This window comes from Quercus lobata, chromosome 1, assembly GCF_001633185.2.
Source record: "Quercus lobata isolate SW786 chromosome 1, ValleyOak3.0 Primary Assembly, whole genome shotgun sequence".
NCBI classification, from domain to species: Eukaryota; Viridiplantae; Streptophyta; class Magnoliopsida; order Fagales; family Fagaceae; genus Quercus; species Quercus lobata.
This window is the reverse complement of record NC_044904.1, coordinates 8,724,537-8,743,596: the sequence shown is the minus strand read 5'-3', so window position 1 is coordinate 8,743,596 and position 19,060 is coordinate 8,724,537. Positions and strand designations below refer to the sequence as shown.

Sequence of the window (19,060 nt, the reverse complement as noted above, 5' to 3'; positions counted from 1 at the left end):
ACACCATTTTTTTTTTTTGATAATCATATTACACTATCTTTCTAGTAACTCTTGTCAAACTACTTTCATAAAATTGCAAAGCTTAATGACACTAGGCTAATCACTGTTAAAAAATAAATAAAAATGACACTATAGGCTAATTAATTCTGTTCATAGCTTATCTTGACATACTACTGACTTATGCTCAGCTAGAAATTCAACTAGATCAGTTAACAAAATCCAACTACCCCAAAATTGTTTCATTTTTGCTAGAACTGCTTAGTCTATGACCATGAATTGATACACATAATTTGGTAATGAAATTGTTACGTATAATTTAATATTTTATTTGGGTGGTGAAAATAAATTTGTTGTAATGTGAGAAAAACTCTAGCTTTGATAAAGAGCTTTGTGTGTTTTTATTTTATATGTGCAAATATACTAACCATAGCAAAAACAGAGAGGAACCTTAATATCCCTAACTAGTGATACGATCAAAACTGCAAAATTGACCTTAAAAACTTTAGGCAATGCAAGATAACATTCTTATGGGAGGAGATTCAATAGAAAGGAAAAAAATTAATAAACTGCTTCAGAAAATTAAATTAAAGTTACGCACCTGTCCAATAAGGCAGTAAGTGGAAAATATAATCATGGTGGTGATCCAAAATACAAAGCCATGGTATTGCAATCTCGATATGCAAAGTGCAAACAGATCCCATTCTTGATCCATCCAATAGACCTGTAGGCCTACATTACATTGAGAAGTAAAGCAAAGGGCATGATGAGTAACAACAAGCTTATATACTCAAATTATATGAGCAAAACAACAATATCTGATGTACAGATGTAGCAAGAAAAATGATGAAAACAAACGATTAACTACTATTTTGCTTTGCTTACCATTTTTGACTCGACAAATCATGTTCTAACTTCTAATGGGATTAAGGCTCATTGATCACACAATTGTGTCCTCCACATCTAAACCATTGAATGGAGCCACGACTAGCTTATGGTGATCAAGATTAAGCATCTAAGATTAAATCAAAACATGAAAAGGTTAATTAAGAGAGAAGTGATTACCACTCACATCTAAAGGCAAAGTCCTGGCTGAGTTTACATTCATTTAGATCAATGCATTTTTGTGAAGTATCATAATGTGATTCTACATTCACTTTAATGATTACTCAAAATAGGAAACCGGTTTTACTAGGAAAACTTCTATTAGACTAGCTTAATAAATAAATAAGAATCATTCTCTCACACTTGTTGATGTACACTCCATACACATAATGTCTATAATTTCACGCGCAATGTCCATATATATATATATATATATATAATTGATATCCATATTATAAATATGAAAATAGATTATGTATGTGAACAATGTACAATAAGGAGTGTGAGAGAATGACAAGACAACTTAATTAAGTGACTTCCCATAAGGAAAAATTGAGAACAAAATCAGAGTTCAAAGCCACTAATTGAAATAGTCACCTCTTAAAGGATTGGAAAGCAAAGAGCTAGATCTCAAATGGTAAACCAATCATGGACAAAAAGGAAAATTATAAACCAATGGCATCGTTACCCAAGAGGCCAAGATGACACATCCCGGTATTATGTTCCTACTTCCTACACATTGAGAGTGAAATGGGCATTTGGAAAAGTGTGTTACAACTAAAGCTAAAGCAGTACATCTTAGGTTGACAATAAAAATACTTAATTAAAGGAATAAAACATTGTAGGTCTCTTTTTTTTGTGCCAACAAACATTACGGTCATTGTTTTTTGCTTACACTCAAAGGAAAGGAATAACTATCAAGCAAAGAAAATGAAGAAGGAAAGGAATAACTTTTACATTTTCAAAGTTCAAACCTGACCTCAAGAACCACGCAAGCATCAAGAAGAAGGTGGAAAGAGAGAAGCATTGCAATCAAACAGAGCCCAAATCAAACAAATAATCCAATCCAAGCTCAAATCAATGATACCTGAAGGAGGTTGGCCCATCTTCTTGTAATCGATGTGTAGGAAGGCCTGCTAAAGAAACCCATGGATCCTTGACTGGGCCCAACTACCCTTAGAGCAGAAAAAGGTCATTTGAACTTATAACAATTTTCTATATGTTTTTTTGGTTAAACTGGAAAATAATATTAATTTATGAAATTTATTATATAATTATTTTCAAAATTTAGAACTTTTACACATTTGTATGAAAAATAATAAATTACTACATAAAGAATTTAAACTCATAATTTTTTTGAAAGGTAACAATAGTTTTTATATGTTTTTCCATTGATAAACATATAGAAATCAGGGCGTGTCTCCTAAATGTCAAACCTTGGATACGTGTAGAGTGCAAGAATTAGTAAGGTTGTTAAAAAATAAAAAAAAAATAACGTCATTCACAATAAGCATGCTAAGAGCTTGCATCGGTCAATGCAAAATAGAAAAAAAAAGTGCTTAATCTTACATATTTAAGTTCCAAAATCATCCATACTAGCCAAGCTAAAATATGTGAATTTGTAAAGTTACTTTAATAACTGTGTAAATTTAAATTAACACTATTTATTTTTCATTTAGTTTTTTATTTTTTCTTTATGTATCACATGGGTGAAGGAAGAGAGTGGATGACGGTTATTGTGTGTAAAGAAAGAGAAACAATTAAAAAAATCAAGAGAATTTGATATTTTAATAAAGTAAAGTGTGTAATAGATAATCCGATGTAGATGTTATAGTAACTGTGTAAATTTAAATTAATACTATTTATTTTGCATCTAGTTTTTTATTCGTTCTTTACGTATCACATGGGTGAAGGAAGAGAGTGGACGGCGGTTGTTGTGCGTGAAGAAAGAGAAACAATTATAAAAATAAAAAAACTTGATATTTTAATGAAGTAAAGTATATAATAGATAATTCGATGCAGGTATTTTTAAAAAGTAGTTGCGTAAAATAGAAAATGTAGGCACTTTAAGTTAAAATAAACTGAAATTTTTGCATATCAATGGACAAATTTTCCTTTAAACCGACGTAAGTTTGAAAATACAAATAAAAAAAAAGAGGGCTAAATAAATGTAATAGTAAGAGCCTTATCTTCAAATTTGTGTGGGACCTGTAATTGTGAAAATATCAAGTAAAAAAATGAATAAAAACTGGATAATTGATTGTCCGAAGGAAAAAGAGAAAGTATAAAAGATTTTAATGTTTCCACAAACTCATGGGGCTTTTCTGACCGTCGGATCAACAAGCACGATGTGTTGCGAAGTCGTTGGATCTACCAGACTCGCATAGATCCAAAGAGCAAGTTTGGATAGGTTGTGATTGTAGGTCACCGCTTACTCTGTAAAAGTAACCTTAGCGGTTTGGTGTGGGTCCCATTTGTTGCGTCCATGTTGTTGTCTTAGTCTCGTTTCAGGAGTGACATCCAGCTCTCACTCTCTTAAATTTGAAAACCTTACTCATTAAGAAAAGAGTGTAACAAATAGAATGATATTATTACTATTATGCACTTTTTTTTTCTTTTTTTTTTTTTTGGATAAAATGTTGAAAAATATGAAACACATTAAACAAATTAAAGATGATGAGTTTAAAATAAGTTGATTTAAACAATTAAGGGCATCAAGTAACTTAGTACTTGTTTATTAAAACTATCATTAAAGTTTAAAAAGAGTCCATTTTAGGAAAAAAAAAAAAATTTCTGTCCATTTTAATGGAAATAAAATAATTTTCAAGTAAGGCTTGTATTGTATGTCATCTATTCTTAGTAGTGAGATTAAGAAGTTATGTTATTTTTTTGGTAAGATTGGAAATTCATAAACTATGCAAAAGATTGTGCATCCAATAAATCCATACTCTCACTTATTTATTTTTTATTTAAAAAAAAACTCAGTAGATGGATAGATTATTTAAAGTATTACATTCATAATATTTTCACAATAAATTTTAAATAGCAGATTGCTAGATTGTTATAAGTTTTTAATTTGAATCCATTACTGGAGTTATTTTTTTACTCACAAGTAACACAGCAAGTAACAAGTAATAATTTGCAATTTAAAATTTGTTGTGAAAGTAACATTTTTCATAAATTATAGATATTAAATTAAACCAAAAAAGTTAAAACGCGTGAAAGGACTCGCCTCAAAGGCGCGTAGGTCAAGGATATATATTTACATTTAACACTTACAGCCTCATCCATATATGATCCATCTTTATTTTGGTTGCTTGTTTAGTTTATACATCAAAAAAACAATATTTCTATATATTCTTCACAAAAACCCCATCTTTTTTATACCCAACGAAGCAAAACAGAGAGAAAGACCCAAAAACGAACCATCAATGTCACCTTAAAAACCAAAAAAAAGGTAAATGTCATTGCCACCTCATCTCTGTCATTCACACATGCATACACACATCATAAGACCCATATAGGCATAGAAATTAGAGGCACCCCATTACCCCCATTACCCCAATCCCATATCTCTCACTCTCACACAAGCACACTTACACGTACCTACACTCAAACACACAGACAGAATCACACACCAAAAAAAAAAAAAAAAAACCAAAAAAAAAAAAAATGAGAAACCCATCATCATCAGCAGGAACAGGTACAGGTACAGGAACAGGAAGAGGAGGAGGTGGTGGGAGTTCTGGCAAGTCGACACCGTGCTGCAGCAAAGTGGGGCTGAAGAGAGGGCCGTGGACGCCGGAGGAGGATGAGCTTCTTTCCAATTACATCAAGAAAGAAGGTGAAGGGCGGTGGCGAACGCTGCCAAAGCGAGCTGGGCTTCTTCGCTGTGGTAAGAGCTGTAGGCTCCGATGGATGAACTATCTCCGCCCTTCTGTTAAGCGCGGCCAGATCGCTCCTGATGAAGAAGATCTCATTCTTCGACTCCATCGCCTACTCGGCAATAGGTATATATAACAATACCCAGTTCACATCTTCTGAGCTTTCATAACATTCTCAGCAATACATATCAGATTCCTTTTTTGTTTTCGTTTTTGTGAGCTAGTTCGTAGGGTTTCACTGTGGGTTTCACTGTTTTTTTGGTGGGGTTTTCTATTTCTAACTAGGGTTAGGTTTTCTGTGAGTTTGTAATTGTAATCTAATGGTATTCTCTCTTTTCATTCTATGAATCTGTTTTTGTATTTCTTCTCCAAAACCTAGAACTGGGTTTTCTTTCTTTTTCTGTATTTCAGTCTATATCTCTCAAATTCTCAATTGGGTTTTCTTTTATATTTGTATAGGTGGTCATTGATAGCTGGAAGAATTCCTGGACGTACTGATAATGAGATAAAGAATTACTGGAACACTCACCTCAGCAAGAAGTTGATCAGCCAAGGCATAGATCCAAGAACCCACAAGCCTTTAAACCCAGATTCATCCTCTTCTGGAGGCACTGGTGGAAATAATGCTAAAGCTTCTTCATCAAAAACCAATCGTACTGTCCCAAACCCTAATAACTCTAGTCCTGCCACTTCTCCAGCTGTAGAAGAGAGTACTCCTAGTGGCAGTGGAATAATGACCATCAAGGATAGTGGGTACTTCCAAAGTGCTAATTTGGATCACTATCATACTTCAGGGATTGTTATCAATGGTGGATATGCAAGTTTGCCAAACTCAGATGGTTCAGCTGGAATTGGATTGAGGAGCAGCAACAATGGACTTAGCCCTGAAGATGAAGATGACATAAATTACGGCTCTGATGATGTGTTCTCTTCCTTCTTGAACTCATTGATCAATGAAGAGGCATTCACTGCCCAACACCAATTCCAACAACAGACTATTACTAATGGGATTGCATCGGTGTCTGCTGATCCTTTGATTTCGATCACTGCTTCGAGTTTTGGCCTTGGGGCTGGCTGGGAGTCTGCACTCATGACCTCCACTTTCAACCAAAGTGATACCAAGAGGCCTGTCAATGATCAGATTGAATAGGATTTCCATACCACCTGCTTGTATTAAGTGCAGTTGGTTAGTTAATGGAAATTATTCTAGGGGGTTTGCATTATTATCATTTTATGTATGTTATCTGTTCTTATTCCACTTGTTTTTATCGTGGCTATTGTGTTGTATTTGTGGTGATGTATTATTATATATCTTGTAGGCTACAAAACATAAATATTGAAAGGTTGTAATATTATAGTTTGTATGTGAATGGAAGTGTGTGAATGCTTTTTCATACCACAAAGGAATTACAGTTATCATGTTTCTATCTAATTTAACAAGTAGTGAATACCAAAAATTTCAGTTCTTTTTAACATCAAAGTACTTCAAACATTGTCTATACTTATACGCCAAAGATACTCCAACCACAAGCATTTCATGGATATAAGTTATGGCTATTCAGTTTGACAAGATCCGAAGATAATTAAATTTATAGCAAGCAGTTTATGCAACATTCTCTGTCTATTATGTCATGGAAGACAGTACTTTCTAAGGCTATATATACCTTCAAGTTTGATTATCAAATCATGCATAACTTATCCATTTATTTCTTGTTTATATATTTCTATTTGTGTTTCTATTTTCTTCCTATATTCATCTTCTTCATATTTATCTTTTGGATAATCATGTACCTGCTAAAGAAATAGATAAAAACTTGAAAAAAGCCAACATCAGAACGACATGATAATTTCACTGATCTATTGAATAATCAGGCTTTTACTTGATACAAATGTTTTAAGCTCCCAATATATTATGATTCGAGGTCAAGAAATTGGTTGGATAAATAAAGGATGATAACTCCAAGAAAGGAATATATAATGAGAAGGAAATTTGGTGACTATGATGTGAAAATTTAGTGACTAGAGAGTAAAGGTTGACTAGCAATGTTGCAGGAACTTCCATTTCATGAAAACTAATAGTGATTTGATGCTCTCCCAAACTGTTGTAGAAGTTTCTATACAGCTTGTGTGGGTTTTGAAGGCAATTCTTTTTCAAATTGAATTTGTACAATTTGACATTTCAGCAATTGTTCTGATGGTCAAAATGTTGCATGTCATTCATAACTTTGAAAGCCAAGATGATTCCTATCTATGGATGTGAAATATATTAAGGTGTAATTAGTACCCTAGTCAAGGCAAATTTTGCTTCTTACATATCTTCCTCAAAGAAAAATAGATGGGGTGTTTGTGTCCTTCATGAAATTTGAGAGATATATGAAAATTTGAGAGGGGTTTGTCCAGTATCTCATGTTGAAAGTCTTGTAAAAACGAAACACACATTATAATGGTGACATGGTATATATATATGAAAAGAGAGAATAATAACATCTTTGTATTGGAACAATGTTTCTTCAGCATGTAAGAGCAAAGCTTTTCAATGTCCGTTGAAAACTTTCTAGGCTTTGCTTCAATTGCCTATTAGAAGTAAGTTTAAGGGCTTAGCTTTAAGATGTATAAACTTATGGTCCGTTTGGAATGAGGGAGAATGAGGGGAAGTAGAGTAGAGTAAAGTAGAATTGACTCAAAATTAGCTTATTTTTAATCAACTTTATTCTACCCCCCTCCACTCTCCCTCCATCCAAATAGGCCCTTAGTTTCCTTAGTTCATATGTAGGTTAATTTTAGCTCTTTCTCTCATCATTCCAAGATGACTTAATATAGTTTTATTAATTACGTATGGAATTTATATATTTATCATATGCAAGAAGTGGCCTAGATTTTTACCCTGAGTCTAGATTTAAAAACCCACCTATGAAGAGTTTCTCACAATGATTTATCTACTATGCATATGGTTTCCCATTATAGATTTGATTCAAGTCACAATATAAGGTTCCACACTTTCCTTCTCAAAGTGAGAAATTCCTACAGATTATGTAGTTGCTTCTTCAATTTTTATCTTAGTGTTTTGAGAAATTGATCACAATAATATGGTTAAATTTCCAAAGAAGTAATCACAGTCAATTAGTTAACATTCATTTAAATACTGAATTCATCTAAGCAAACCCTTTTTCTACGACGTACTAGTTATTTTTACCCTAAGTCTAGATTCAATAATCCACCTGTGAAGAGTTTCTCACAATGATATCTCAAATATGCATATGGTTTCCCATTATAGATTTGATTCAAGTCATTAAGGATCCACACTGTCCTTCACAAAATGACAAATTTCTCCAGATTAATTGCTTCTTCAATCTTGGCCTAGTGGTTTTGAGAAATTGATCACAATAAGATGGTTAAATTTACTAAGAGTACTCACAGTCAATTAATTAACATTCCCTTCTAAAAAAAGTTAATTAACATTCATTTAAATATTGAATTCACCTAAGCAAAGCTTTTTTAACCACTAGTTGGTGCTAACTAGCAAACCACTAGGTAGATATAGCTAGCCATTTTAGTTGAATACTTGTCCCACTGCATTAATAGCTTGCACATAAATAATTACATTTTTTATGTTATTTTCTTGCTTGCAAGTTGCAACTGCAAATCTTCATCAGTCCTATTACTTCATAGAATTAATTAAGGAAAATGACTTCACATTGATTTTACAATTAAATATTTTATAGACTCATAAATCTAATTGCCATTAGTCTCTGACTCTCTTCTACTTATTATTCTCATTAATTATAGGCAGTCCCTAAATGTTTTGTTTGACAAACTTGACACTTGCTTTTCATTTATGGAATTCCTTTTAGTGTGTTAAAGGCTAGATGACAAATTGTTGCTGCCACAGGCCCACAATACAAGGCTCATCAACCTTATAAGGATTTGACTTTAAATTTTATTAGGTGTCATGATAGTGGAGTGTTATTTGGAACATTAAATGAAAGAATGAAAATTGAGGTTGGGGAAGAGAATATGCTCTTACAATTGATTATTCAGAATGCCATAGGTAGAGATATTTTGGTGGTGATTAGTGAAATTATAGATGATTTTGAATCATTTTAGAAGTATTCTAGCAAAAGGGATACAAAATTTTCATCTTCCAACTGTGGTTTGACATATGTGTAAAAATAAGAAACTAGGGGCAAATTGACATTAATTCTTGACCATAATTTCTTTGTTCTATAGATAAGTCTTTTTTTTTTTTTTTGGTTTTTTTCTTTTCTCATGTAAGATATATCAGTTTCAATTCTTCAGATTCTTAGGGCCCGTTTGGTACGTGCGTTTAAACAACAATTTTCAGTTTTTTTGGAAATACGTGTGGATGAAAAAATGTATACAAATGCGTGTAATGTTGTTTAAAAACTGAAAACATGTGTTTAAACAAGTCTACCAAACAACCCCTTAGTGTTTCATTTTGAAAGTTACATCACATATGCTTAGAGGAGTTATCTCGATATTTTGGTTAATGTTTGATAAAGACCTATGGGACCATTTGTAATTTGATTTTGATACGTACAAGGCTAAGAGGAAAGTGAAAATGTGCATCAGAGTGAGAAAATACACAATCGCAAGGATTTGATGAAGGTGATGTTGATAATGTGTTGTATTCTAGAAGTAGAGATTTCATGTAATTTAGGTCAAGTACTTAATACTTGTTGAGTTGTGCATGCCTAGAAGAGTTAATAGATGCTACAATGGAATTACTAGAGAACTATTAGAAAAAAAAGCGTTGAAAATTCTTATATCTAGCTTTAGTTACAGTGCTTGCACGGTAACATTTCTACTTTTCGATCTCTCAAAACAACTTATATGAACCCATAGATCCAGCATACTTTGTTTAAATGGGTATACATAAGGACTTTTACGTGATTTTCCCATTTACTTGTCATCCTTATGTGTCGTGTATGTTTCAACGTGAGACTTTTTATCTGCTAGTTTTGTTTTTTGTCAAAGCGTTTGAGATAATCAAATGCTTTGTTCTTTTGTTCTCCATTGATATTTTATGTAGCCTAATTAACAAGTCTTCCAGTGGAATCTAAATGTTATTATACCTCTGGATGACCTCTCTATTCAACTTCTTGAACAATCTCTTTCTTTCAGCAAAAGAAATTGAACTTGAAAGTTATTCCAAATTATTCTCATATTTCCAAACACGTTGATATACATTCCAAATGGCACAGTAATCTTCTTTTACACCACACTATACTCTTTTAACACTTCAATTGTCATTGGATATCAACAAACAAACACAAAAGTTCCAAAAAAGAAAAAAAGAAAACATCCCAATGTCTAAATATTCAAACAACTCATTCTTGAAAATCTTAGAATTTTCAAGTATCTTACTTCACAAAGATTCGTTTTCAAAAAACACTCTCATTTGCAGCATAGCCTAGTCGTCATGGACATGAGATTGACTTATTGTTTAGCTATTCATTCATCATCATTTCAAATCACAAACTAGGAAGTGAAACAAAATTATGAAGCTTCCAGCATTTCCATTGAACGTGCATGGTAATTGGTTTGCTAAGTTTTCCCCTACGTATCAAATGCTATGTTGAGGTGTATATATAGGCTATTTGATTGTTCTATATTGAAATATTTACGTTATAGAACTAGATCTTTTAATTGCACCATGTAAATAAAGACTTTAGTAAACCATGCACTATCAAATACATTAACAAGAAAGTAGAGGAAACCACTTACTTGTAGTAGACCAAGTCGTGAAATCGAGTACAGCCTACAGCCGAAAAAGTACTTCGAACTGCTAAACTCCGTTGGTGCATAAAGTTGTGTTGAACCATCTCAGTGATACAATGGTGAAACCTGAACAGGTAAATTATAACATGTCAAGTAACTTGCGAAAGTTCTTAGAATTTAAAATCACAAGCCGAGAAAGAAGAAGGAAGTAGTCGAACTTGGAATAAGAGATATAAATCAAGATGCATACACCCAATTAGTAGTTATTAAGCTAATTATGCGGCGTAAATGATATTGAGCTAATTATATCATCTTGAAAAGTAGTTTTATAGATCTAGATGAGAGTCTATATAAATATTTAAGATGCTGAAGTATAGGGTGTTCTGTGTTCATTTGAAGGTATGGTTGTTCTACATATTGTTTTGAAATGCATGAAATTAATCTATTGCATGGGAACAATGTGGAATGATCTTGTCCACTCTTATAAAGTAATGACTTATACAAGTATGAGCAACGTTAGAGATTAACTTTTTTTACAACTTACTAAGATTGTAAGTTGTGTTATCAATAACAATAAGTATATTATTTTTATATAGATTCATCGTTGACACTACTTTTATTATATCACAATAAGTCAATATGTAAAAATTATATACCTAAATTTGTTGTATAAGTATCCACCACTCTTAGAAATAGCTAGCACCTATATGATTTAAAAAAAAAAAAAAAAAAAAAAAAAAAAAAAAAAAAAAAAAAAAAAAACTAGCGCCTGTATCCTTCATAAAGTTTCTTGAAATAGCAATTTCAAATAAGCATGGGACCGAGGATTGGTATTGACTACTACAGTTTACAGGCCACAATTGTAATTTCGCATCCTAAACAGAAGTTTCTTCCACTTATATGGAGAGGATTCTATATTTTTTCTTCTTCAATTTTATTAAAGAGATTTAATGTGCTGTATAATTTTTGCAGTGAATGAAGTGTGGTCTCAAAGTTGCAAGGCTTATAGGATTCTAATCGGAGCTACTGTAGTTCTTTCTAGGCTACAAAAGTACTATAAATCAATAGAATTCTAGACTTTTAAAACAGATGTCAATATGCTAGGATTCTATTTGACTATTTCTATCAAATAAAAGATTAACTAGTTTCTTTCGTTTATCATGTCTCCCCTTAAACTCAATATTTTCTTATTAGGTTAAAGTGATTAGCTTTCACGTAAGATAGTATTTTGTTCTTTCAGAAATATATACAAAGGATCTCTTATACAACAACTAACCGATTCACATGAAATCTCATCATAATTGATCATAAGCTAAACATGAAATCTTATCAACAACTAAAAGATGGTCATAATTGATCATAATCTAACTATATTTCTTCCTGATTAGTGCATGTAAACTAGTAATAAAATATTTTTATATAACAAAGATCATAATGTGCGCACACCAGAAGTCTTATATTAGTAAGTTCTCAATGTTGTAAATATGGAGAAGGAGCATCTTCTATTATATATATGATATATATATATATACATCTCAAAACTATTCTCATATCATAAATCTTTTACATGAAATGCATATAAATGGCAAAAACTTTAATTTGTAATATAAAAGAGGGCTACAAAGTACAAACAACTACAAGGCTGTAAAAAGCTTTATTTTTTGTCACAAGTATAGCTATCAACTACGTCATGTCCCCTATAATTTGTGGTATTTGAATGGTATACATATACCTAAATACAATTATATCATAGAAAAATAGCCTAGCTAACATTTTTTGGGCTTTATATTTCTCATCAGAACTTCCAATGTTAGTTGAACCTTATGAAACCTGCAAGCCAAGATAATATTCTTGAAGAAGTTAATTATGAATGTAGAATTGCCATCAAATTTGTATTCATCTACAAAATGATACTTGTATTTGAGGCTTTGTAGTGAGTCGTGACTAGTGATTGCTCAACCTGACCCGAAGTTCAAACAATATTGGGCTATGATTGGGCTATAAAAACTGAATACCCAACAGGAAATTCCAATTAATGATTTACAGGTTTGGGCCACACTCAGGCCTGATCCAACTCCCCAGCCTCTCATGGGCCTAGAGGGAGAGAAGGGCACTAATTTCACTACTGCTCATGGGGCCCATACACAAGGACCCATCCCCTATTTCCTTTTTTTTAAAATCTAAAATGTACTGCTTCTCTATATTATTATATTGCCTAATTGTAGATCTTAAGGGATAGCTGGATTGATTAGGAACCAAGCGTATAGGTTATTAGTTAGAATTTTCCTTTCTCCTCTTTGGAATTAAAAAACTTCTAATGTTGATTCTATTGGTGGGCTTTTTGCTGGCCCATTCCATGACCTTAAGAAGAGAAGCTCAACCTCAAAAGTCCACATCATCCTATGACAGCATGGGCCCAGTGATGGGCCTATTTCAACAGCTCTATGACTTGGACTCAAGTCCAAAATTGGTATTGCAATCATTTCAAAGCCACCAATAATTGCAAAATCAAGTAAATCTCTGGTAGTTTGTGCTTTGTAACAAAGAGTTTGATCGAATTTCACTCACATTTAAGATTGAGGTTTTTTTTTTTTTTTTTTTTTGGTTGAGAAAATCAAGATTGAGGGTTTTAAGAGACAGTAAAGACTATTGGTTCATATGGATTGAAAGAGAGAAAGGGGGAGTAAAGTAAGTTTAGCACAAAACTAGCTTATTTTTTGTCAACTCTACTCTACTCCCCTTCATTCCCCCTCCTTCTCCCTTCCATCCAAACAAGCTATACATCTTCATCATGTAGCCTAACCATTGAGCAAATTACACAAAGAAAAGGAAAAAAAGAAAAGAAAAGAAAAGAAAAAGCAAGACCTCTAAAAATATGAAATATAAAACCTATAGGAGAGGCTGCAATCCTATATTGCACTAACTAAAAAAATTTAGAGAAGAGAAAAAGGGAAAAAAAAAAGAGAGTGGAAGAGTTTTTACTCACCATTGTTGAGATGAAAGTCGAAGAAGATAGAATTCAAATTTCTTCCTATTGATTCAACTCATTATTTTCTTTTTCTATAAGTATGTTTGGAACAGAGAAGAACAGAAAGATAGAAGATGAAAATGGCCATCGGAATATGCTAAAACAACCCAGCCAAAGTAAAGTTTCATCCTTGAAAGTTATTCCACGTGATACATAGCTAAATACATGGAGTACCTCAACGTTTTTTTTTCTTTTTCTTACATTTCTAACTTAGGTGGATCCTTTCTCAAAAAAAAAAAAAAACTTATGTGGATCAATGCACCCACAAAGGAAGATAAAGAAATTAATTAACATGAGGTTCATACCTAATTGCACCTTCACCTCTCTCTATATACCAACAATATTCAATGGGGTACAACTAATTTTTTTTGAACTATATCTACAAAACTAACAGTCATAACTATTGCTTTCCACTCCCATATATCTAATTACTTAACCTTTGATTAATTTGGAATTCCTCCATAAGAAGCACTAACCTCAAGACTTTAACAATCCTATATGACTTTTCTATAACATGACCATTGAAAAATTACAAACACATATATACGGAAAAAAAAAATGGTTTGAAAATCCAGAAAACCCAAAATAAGTTAACATTTAAAGATCAGCTAGCCATGAATGTTTATGTAACCAAAATAAGTTAACACTTTTATTTTATTTTTTGGCTAAGTAACAAAACTTTTAATTCTCTTTATCATTTTGTGGTTTTGTTATCTAAGTGTAAGACCATAGTTATGGTTGTATAGAGCAGTTATAATGTTTGACCAAAAGTCCTTAGACTCATATCTGACCCTCAACTCAAACTACCAGTCTTGCATAAACCATATGATTGGTAGATGGTTGACTTGTTGCAGACAAATTTTTAGTAGGTTGTGCTACAACTTCTTTGACCATTTAGTTCTTTTATTATTATTTTTATTTATTATTGTGTAATATTTTATTCTAAACGATGTTTCCAAATTTTTCTGGTTCTAATAAACAATTAAACATTTAGTGTACGTTGCTTAAAGATTATTACGCGTTTTGCTTTTTTGGTTGGGTCCCATGATATTATTTATAACTCAGTCAAACTTCAAAAAATGCGAAGGTTAGCCGTGGGTTCTTCAGCACTATTCATAGTTTAAAAATTATCTTATTACAGTATTTTTAATAATAAATTTTCAGTTTTTAATAAAATAAACAGTATTTAAACAGACTCTTAATAATTCAATCATGCATATGATAATAGCGTACCATACTCATCCGCGTAAAAATAAAAAAAAAGACATATAAAGAAATACGAATTTGAAATTGTACTAAAAATTGGCTGTTAATTTAGTACTAAAGTGGGATTTTTTTAATAAAAAAATTATTATATTTTTTAAAGGGTCACACTGATTCATTTAATTTGGCTATATTCGGGAATCTTTTGGTGTTGCATGCTCATACGTGCTTTGAAAACATTTCTGTATATTTTAATTCTGCAATCAAATTAGAGACCTTGTAGCTATTTCGTCACAAATATTATATCTTTTTGTGTGTGAACTATTGTCCTTTTAATCATTATCTTGGTAATGTACATAGAAATTCAGACATAATACTGAAAATATAATCAAACTGGTTGGTGGGCAATGGATACAGTAGCTAGTTTTGGGTGGCATGTTAGATTTGGGCATGTAATAGTCTATAGTTTGGGCATGTTATAGATTATAAATTGTGTTTCAATATTCAATCTTTTTCAATCAACTATATCATTATTATGTAAAAGTTTTGGATGTGCCGGACGCATAAAATACTATCTCTTATTAATACTATTCTCCTAAGCATTTATATTTTGGGATCCCAATCAAGTAGTTTTGGTGGGTCAAGCTTGGGACTTTCATCAAACACGTGTTTGTGTCTTTCCGTGCTATTGGAATTTGAGTGGCATAATATCAATATGACATAAAATTGGGAAAGAAAGGAAAAATAGATACCGTGTTGAATATCATTCATGTCCCACATGTGTTACATATATATTACAAAATATTCAGGTTTCCTTCACAACTTTTCGTCAATTATACCACAAAGGTAATAATAATTTCTTCTTTTGGTTTTGTTTTTTGTTTTCCTTTGGGTTTGGGGGTTCTGAAAAAGGTGAACCTGCTTTCATAATTATTGTATTACATTTTTCTAATCATTGAGCCGCTAAATTTTTATATAATTTATTTTTTGTGTGGAAATTTTATGTAATTTATTGGGTAGACTTACACTAGCTTTTATATATTTTTTATTTCCATCCTAGATTGAATATGATTTTTTCTGGATTTTTGTATGCTTCGTTGTTATTTTGACATTTGTCAGTTGTCACACATAACAAAGCCAATAGTGATCCACTTGTTCAAGCATAAAGTAAACAATCAAATCCATTTGAGCTTCTTGAAGAACCACTCGATTTTGTTTAGAACTTTGTGTAATATTAATTTATCTCTAGTTTCTGTTTAATGAAGCCTTTTACCAATCTTTTTTTTATTTATAAATATATAAAAAAATTCAAGCTATGGGAAGCAAAAATAAATTTTTTTTTTTTTTTTTGCTTGGTAAATGCGGGGGCTTGAACCCCTGAGTGATCGGTTCCTTTACAAACCGGGTACCATCTCGCCTATCAGTGGCGGTGGTAGGGAAACAAAAATAATTATTATAGATGAAATAGGAAACATCATATTTCCCTAATCCCTGCTCAACAAGTTGCTTAATGTTGAAATATGCTATCTTCAAACAACCCTTCTTCACCTTCTCATCAGTTCTTAGTGCTAAAACAAAAATTACTATCAAATTTTACTAAACACAACTTTCAAATGGAGTGTAATTAGTCCTACATCAACAATTTAGTAAGCAAAATTTTCAATCACTTTTTATCTTGTGTTTAAAAATTACCACATTAATTTATAAAACTTTTAATATTCTTAACAATATATATATATATATATATATTTTTTTTTTCTACAATGCTTTCTACGATGCATGTTTCAACCCTTTCCGACAACCAAAAACTTAGGTGAGTTTGAAGTTAAAGGTCAGAGACTCGTGAGGGTGTGGTTGTTTTTGTCTTAACATGAGAAATAGAGTTCGCATTTGCTACAAAGCATATACTTCTCTGAACTTAATTATAATCTCGAAATGATCAACGAAAGTACACATAAAAAGTCACTCCTAAGGGAAGACGGAGACTTTGGAGGGCCTAACTTTTATAAAAAAACAGAGACTTTAGTCCTAACACATTAAAGGGCACGTATTGTCTTGTATATATAAGAGAAACAGCAAAACGCATTACATAAACAACTTTGTTCAACGAAGAAAGCAATTATTTTAACATCCACAAACAACTAGGTAAAGTTTTTTCATAACTCTAAAAAGGAGAAAATAGCCCTTGTCCATGCTTATATATTCATCATATTAAAGAACCATGATTAAAAAAAAAAAAAAAAAACAGAGGAAAACCAGAATAACAAAAAGCTTTGAAAGTTGAGACTATATAGGGTGAGTGACTTACCCGGAAACCTTGAAACATGAAATCTTTCATTTGAAATAAGCCCTTTGGTGCCCTTTGAGCTCTTTCCATGAAATGCATTGCTCTAAATATCATCACTCAATGATCAAATGGGGTATTGTGTGTCTAAGTGAGTTGAGCTAGAAAAAAAATATAGAGAGTAGAAGAGGTATTATAAACAAAGAGCAAATTAAAACTCTTCTGTAGCAAGAGTTTCTTATATTTGTACATAGCACAAGGCCAGAGAACTAATATATGGGCCATGCTTTCTAAGTGTGTCAGGACACGTGTAGGTTACACTTTGGGTGAGCAAAATTGGTACCATTCAATGAGGTGGTGAAATGGGGCATTTTGGTTTGGATTGACCGGTAGATTTGAAATGCCCATGTGAGGGAATACCGGCTGAGATTGTAAAGCAAATCTAGGAGGACCAACCAAACGTTCTAACCAAAAGGGTCAGTATTTGTTAGACAGACCAACCTTTCTTTTCTACTGTTACACACTTGGCCCTTCTCAACTGCCTATCAATCAGGATGCTAAATCTGTCTTTGCCAAAGTTCGTCTCTTTTAGAACCTAGCCGTCCTGCCCTAAAACATCATTTACTACTACTCTAGTGTTATGAAAAAGAATGAGTTTGTGCACGATTTTGACACGATTTCGACGCGGATTGTGGATTCAAGTTATGTCTTTAGTTTTAAAAAAATGATATGTTTTTAACATCTTCACAACAAATCTTAAGTGACAAATTGTTACTTGTTGTTACTAATGGGTAAAAAAATAGTTTCAATGGTGAGTTTCAAATTAGAATCAATAATAATTTGCCTTTTAGAATTTGTAGTGAAAATATTGTGAAAATATTGTGGACGTAACATTTCTTTTAATTTTATGCTAAGAATTTTGTAACTCAATTAATATTGTTTTCAATGGAGAGAGTTTGAATCTTACTAATTAAATCAATGATATCATAAAATATTCATAATATGAGATAAATGAAATTGTTGATAATGTAGCATTTTTCTTAATTTTATGCTAAAAATTTTGTAAATCAACTGAGAGCGTTTGAATCTCACTAATTAAACCAATAATATCATAAAATATTCATCATCTGAGATAAAGGAAAATTGTTGGAGTGTTATTAAATATTTTTTTTATACATTTTAAGAATCAGAAGGGTTTTGAAAGAGTTTTGAAAGTATGTCAACAAAAGAACAAACAGGGTCTGGCCATGTAATCGGGGGTTGTACTAGGTACTAACTGCCATGTCACAAATAATGACAAGAAAACGGGATAAGACTAATACCACATCCACTATGTAGCTTAAGCCACCCGAAAATTTGCACGTGAAAGATTTTAATAAATTATGAACTCGTTTGCAAAAATTATGGTGCCACAAATTATAGCACAATTTTGTGTACGACTTGCCATATAAATGAGTTGTGCACAAAATTGTACACTAGTTTATAGCACTAGAACTTTTCAAAATTATGACGTTTCCTTATTTGACCTTAATTAAAAGCTATAAGCTGCTATAACTCTCCTTTTTTGGGAAGAATTAAAATCTATAACTCAAAATAGGTTATATAAGCAGGTGTATGCATACATTACTATACACATTAATATTATACAAGCGTAGATGAATAGCTTAAGAACCTTTCGTAATGTTTTATAAAAAAAAAAAAGAAAAAAAAAAAAAGAAAAAGGAAATTTGGTAACATAAGTACAATAAAATGAATTTTGAATTAGAAGATAATAATTAATAAGAGCATTGACATCAGGCGAGCCAAATGCTTAAAAATACTAAAATTTTAGAATTTGACACACCAAACACCAAAAACATTCCTTATCAGATGTGCCAATTTTTTTGCAACATAATGCAATTCTACTAATAGAATGGTATTGAAGCATGTTGTAAAATCAAATAATAATTTTTTTATTCTATCTTCTCTCTTTCTTATTTATTTATTTATCTCTTCTTTCACATGGACAGATTCACCAGGCCATCTCTCTCTCTTATGGGC

General features: G+C 31.8%; 1 protein-coding gene and 1 long non-coding RNA gene across 2 annotated transcripts; one reads left to right on the top strand and one right to left on the bottom strand.

The window, feature by feature from the left end:
* The first annotated feature begins 4,234 nt into the window (after positions 1–4,234).
* On the top strand, positions 4,235–6,160 carry LOC115977414 (transcription repressor MYB5-like). Its single transcript, XM_031099247.1, has 2 exons — positions 4,235–4,892; positions 5,226–6,160. Exons 1-2 carry the CDS (start codon positions 4,555–4,557, stop codon positions 5,914–5,916), a joined length of 1,029 nt encoding a protein of 342 aa, XP_030955107.1. The 5' UTR covers positions 4,235–4,554; the 3' UTR covers positions 5,917–6,160.
* Positions 5,841–17,246, bottom strand: LOC115977422. The gene is made up of 3 exons (XR_004088554.1): positions 17,045–17,246; positions 10,512–10,631; positions 5,841–5,930 (listed from the first exon to the last, which is right to left on the bottom strand). It is a non-coding gene; the product is annotated as an uncharacterized LOC115977422 (long non-coding RNA).
* Positions 17,247–19,060: the final 1,814 nt, after the last annotated feature.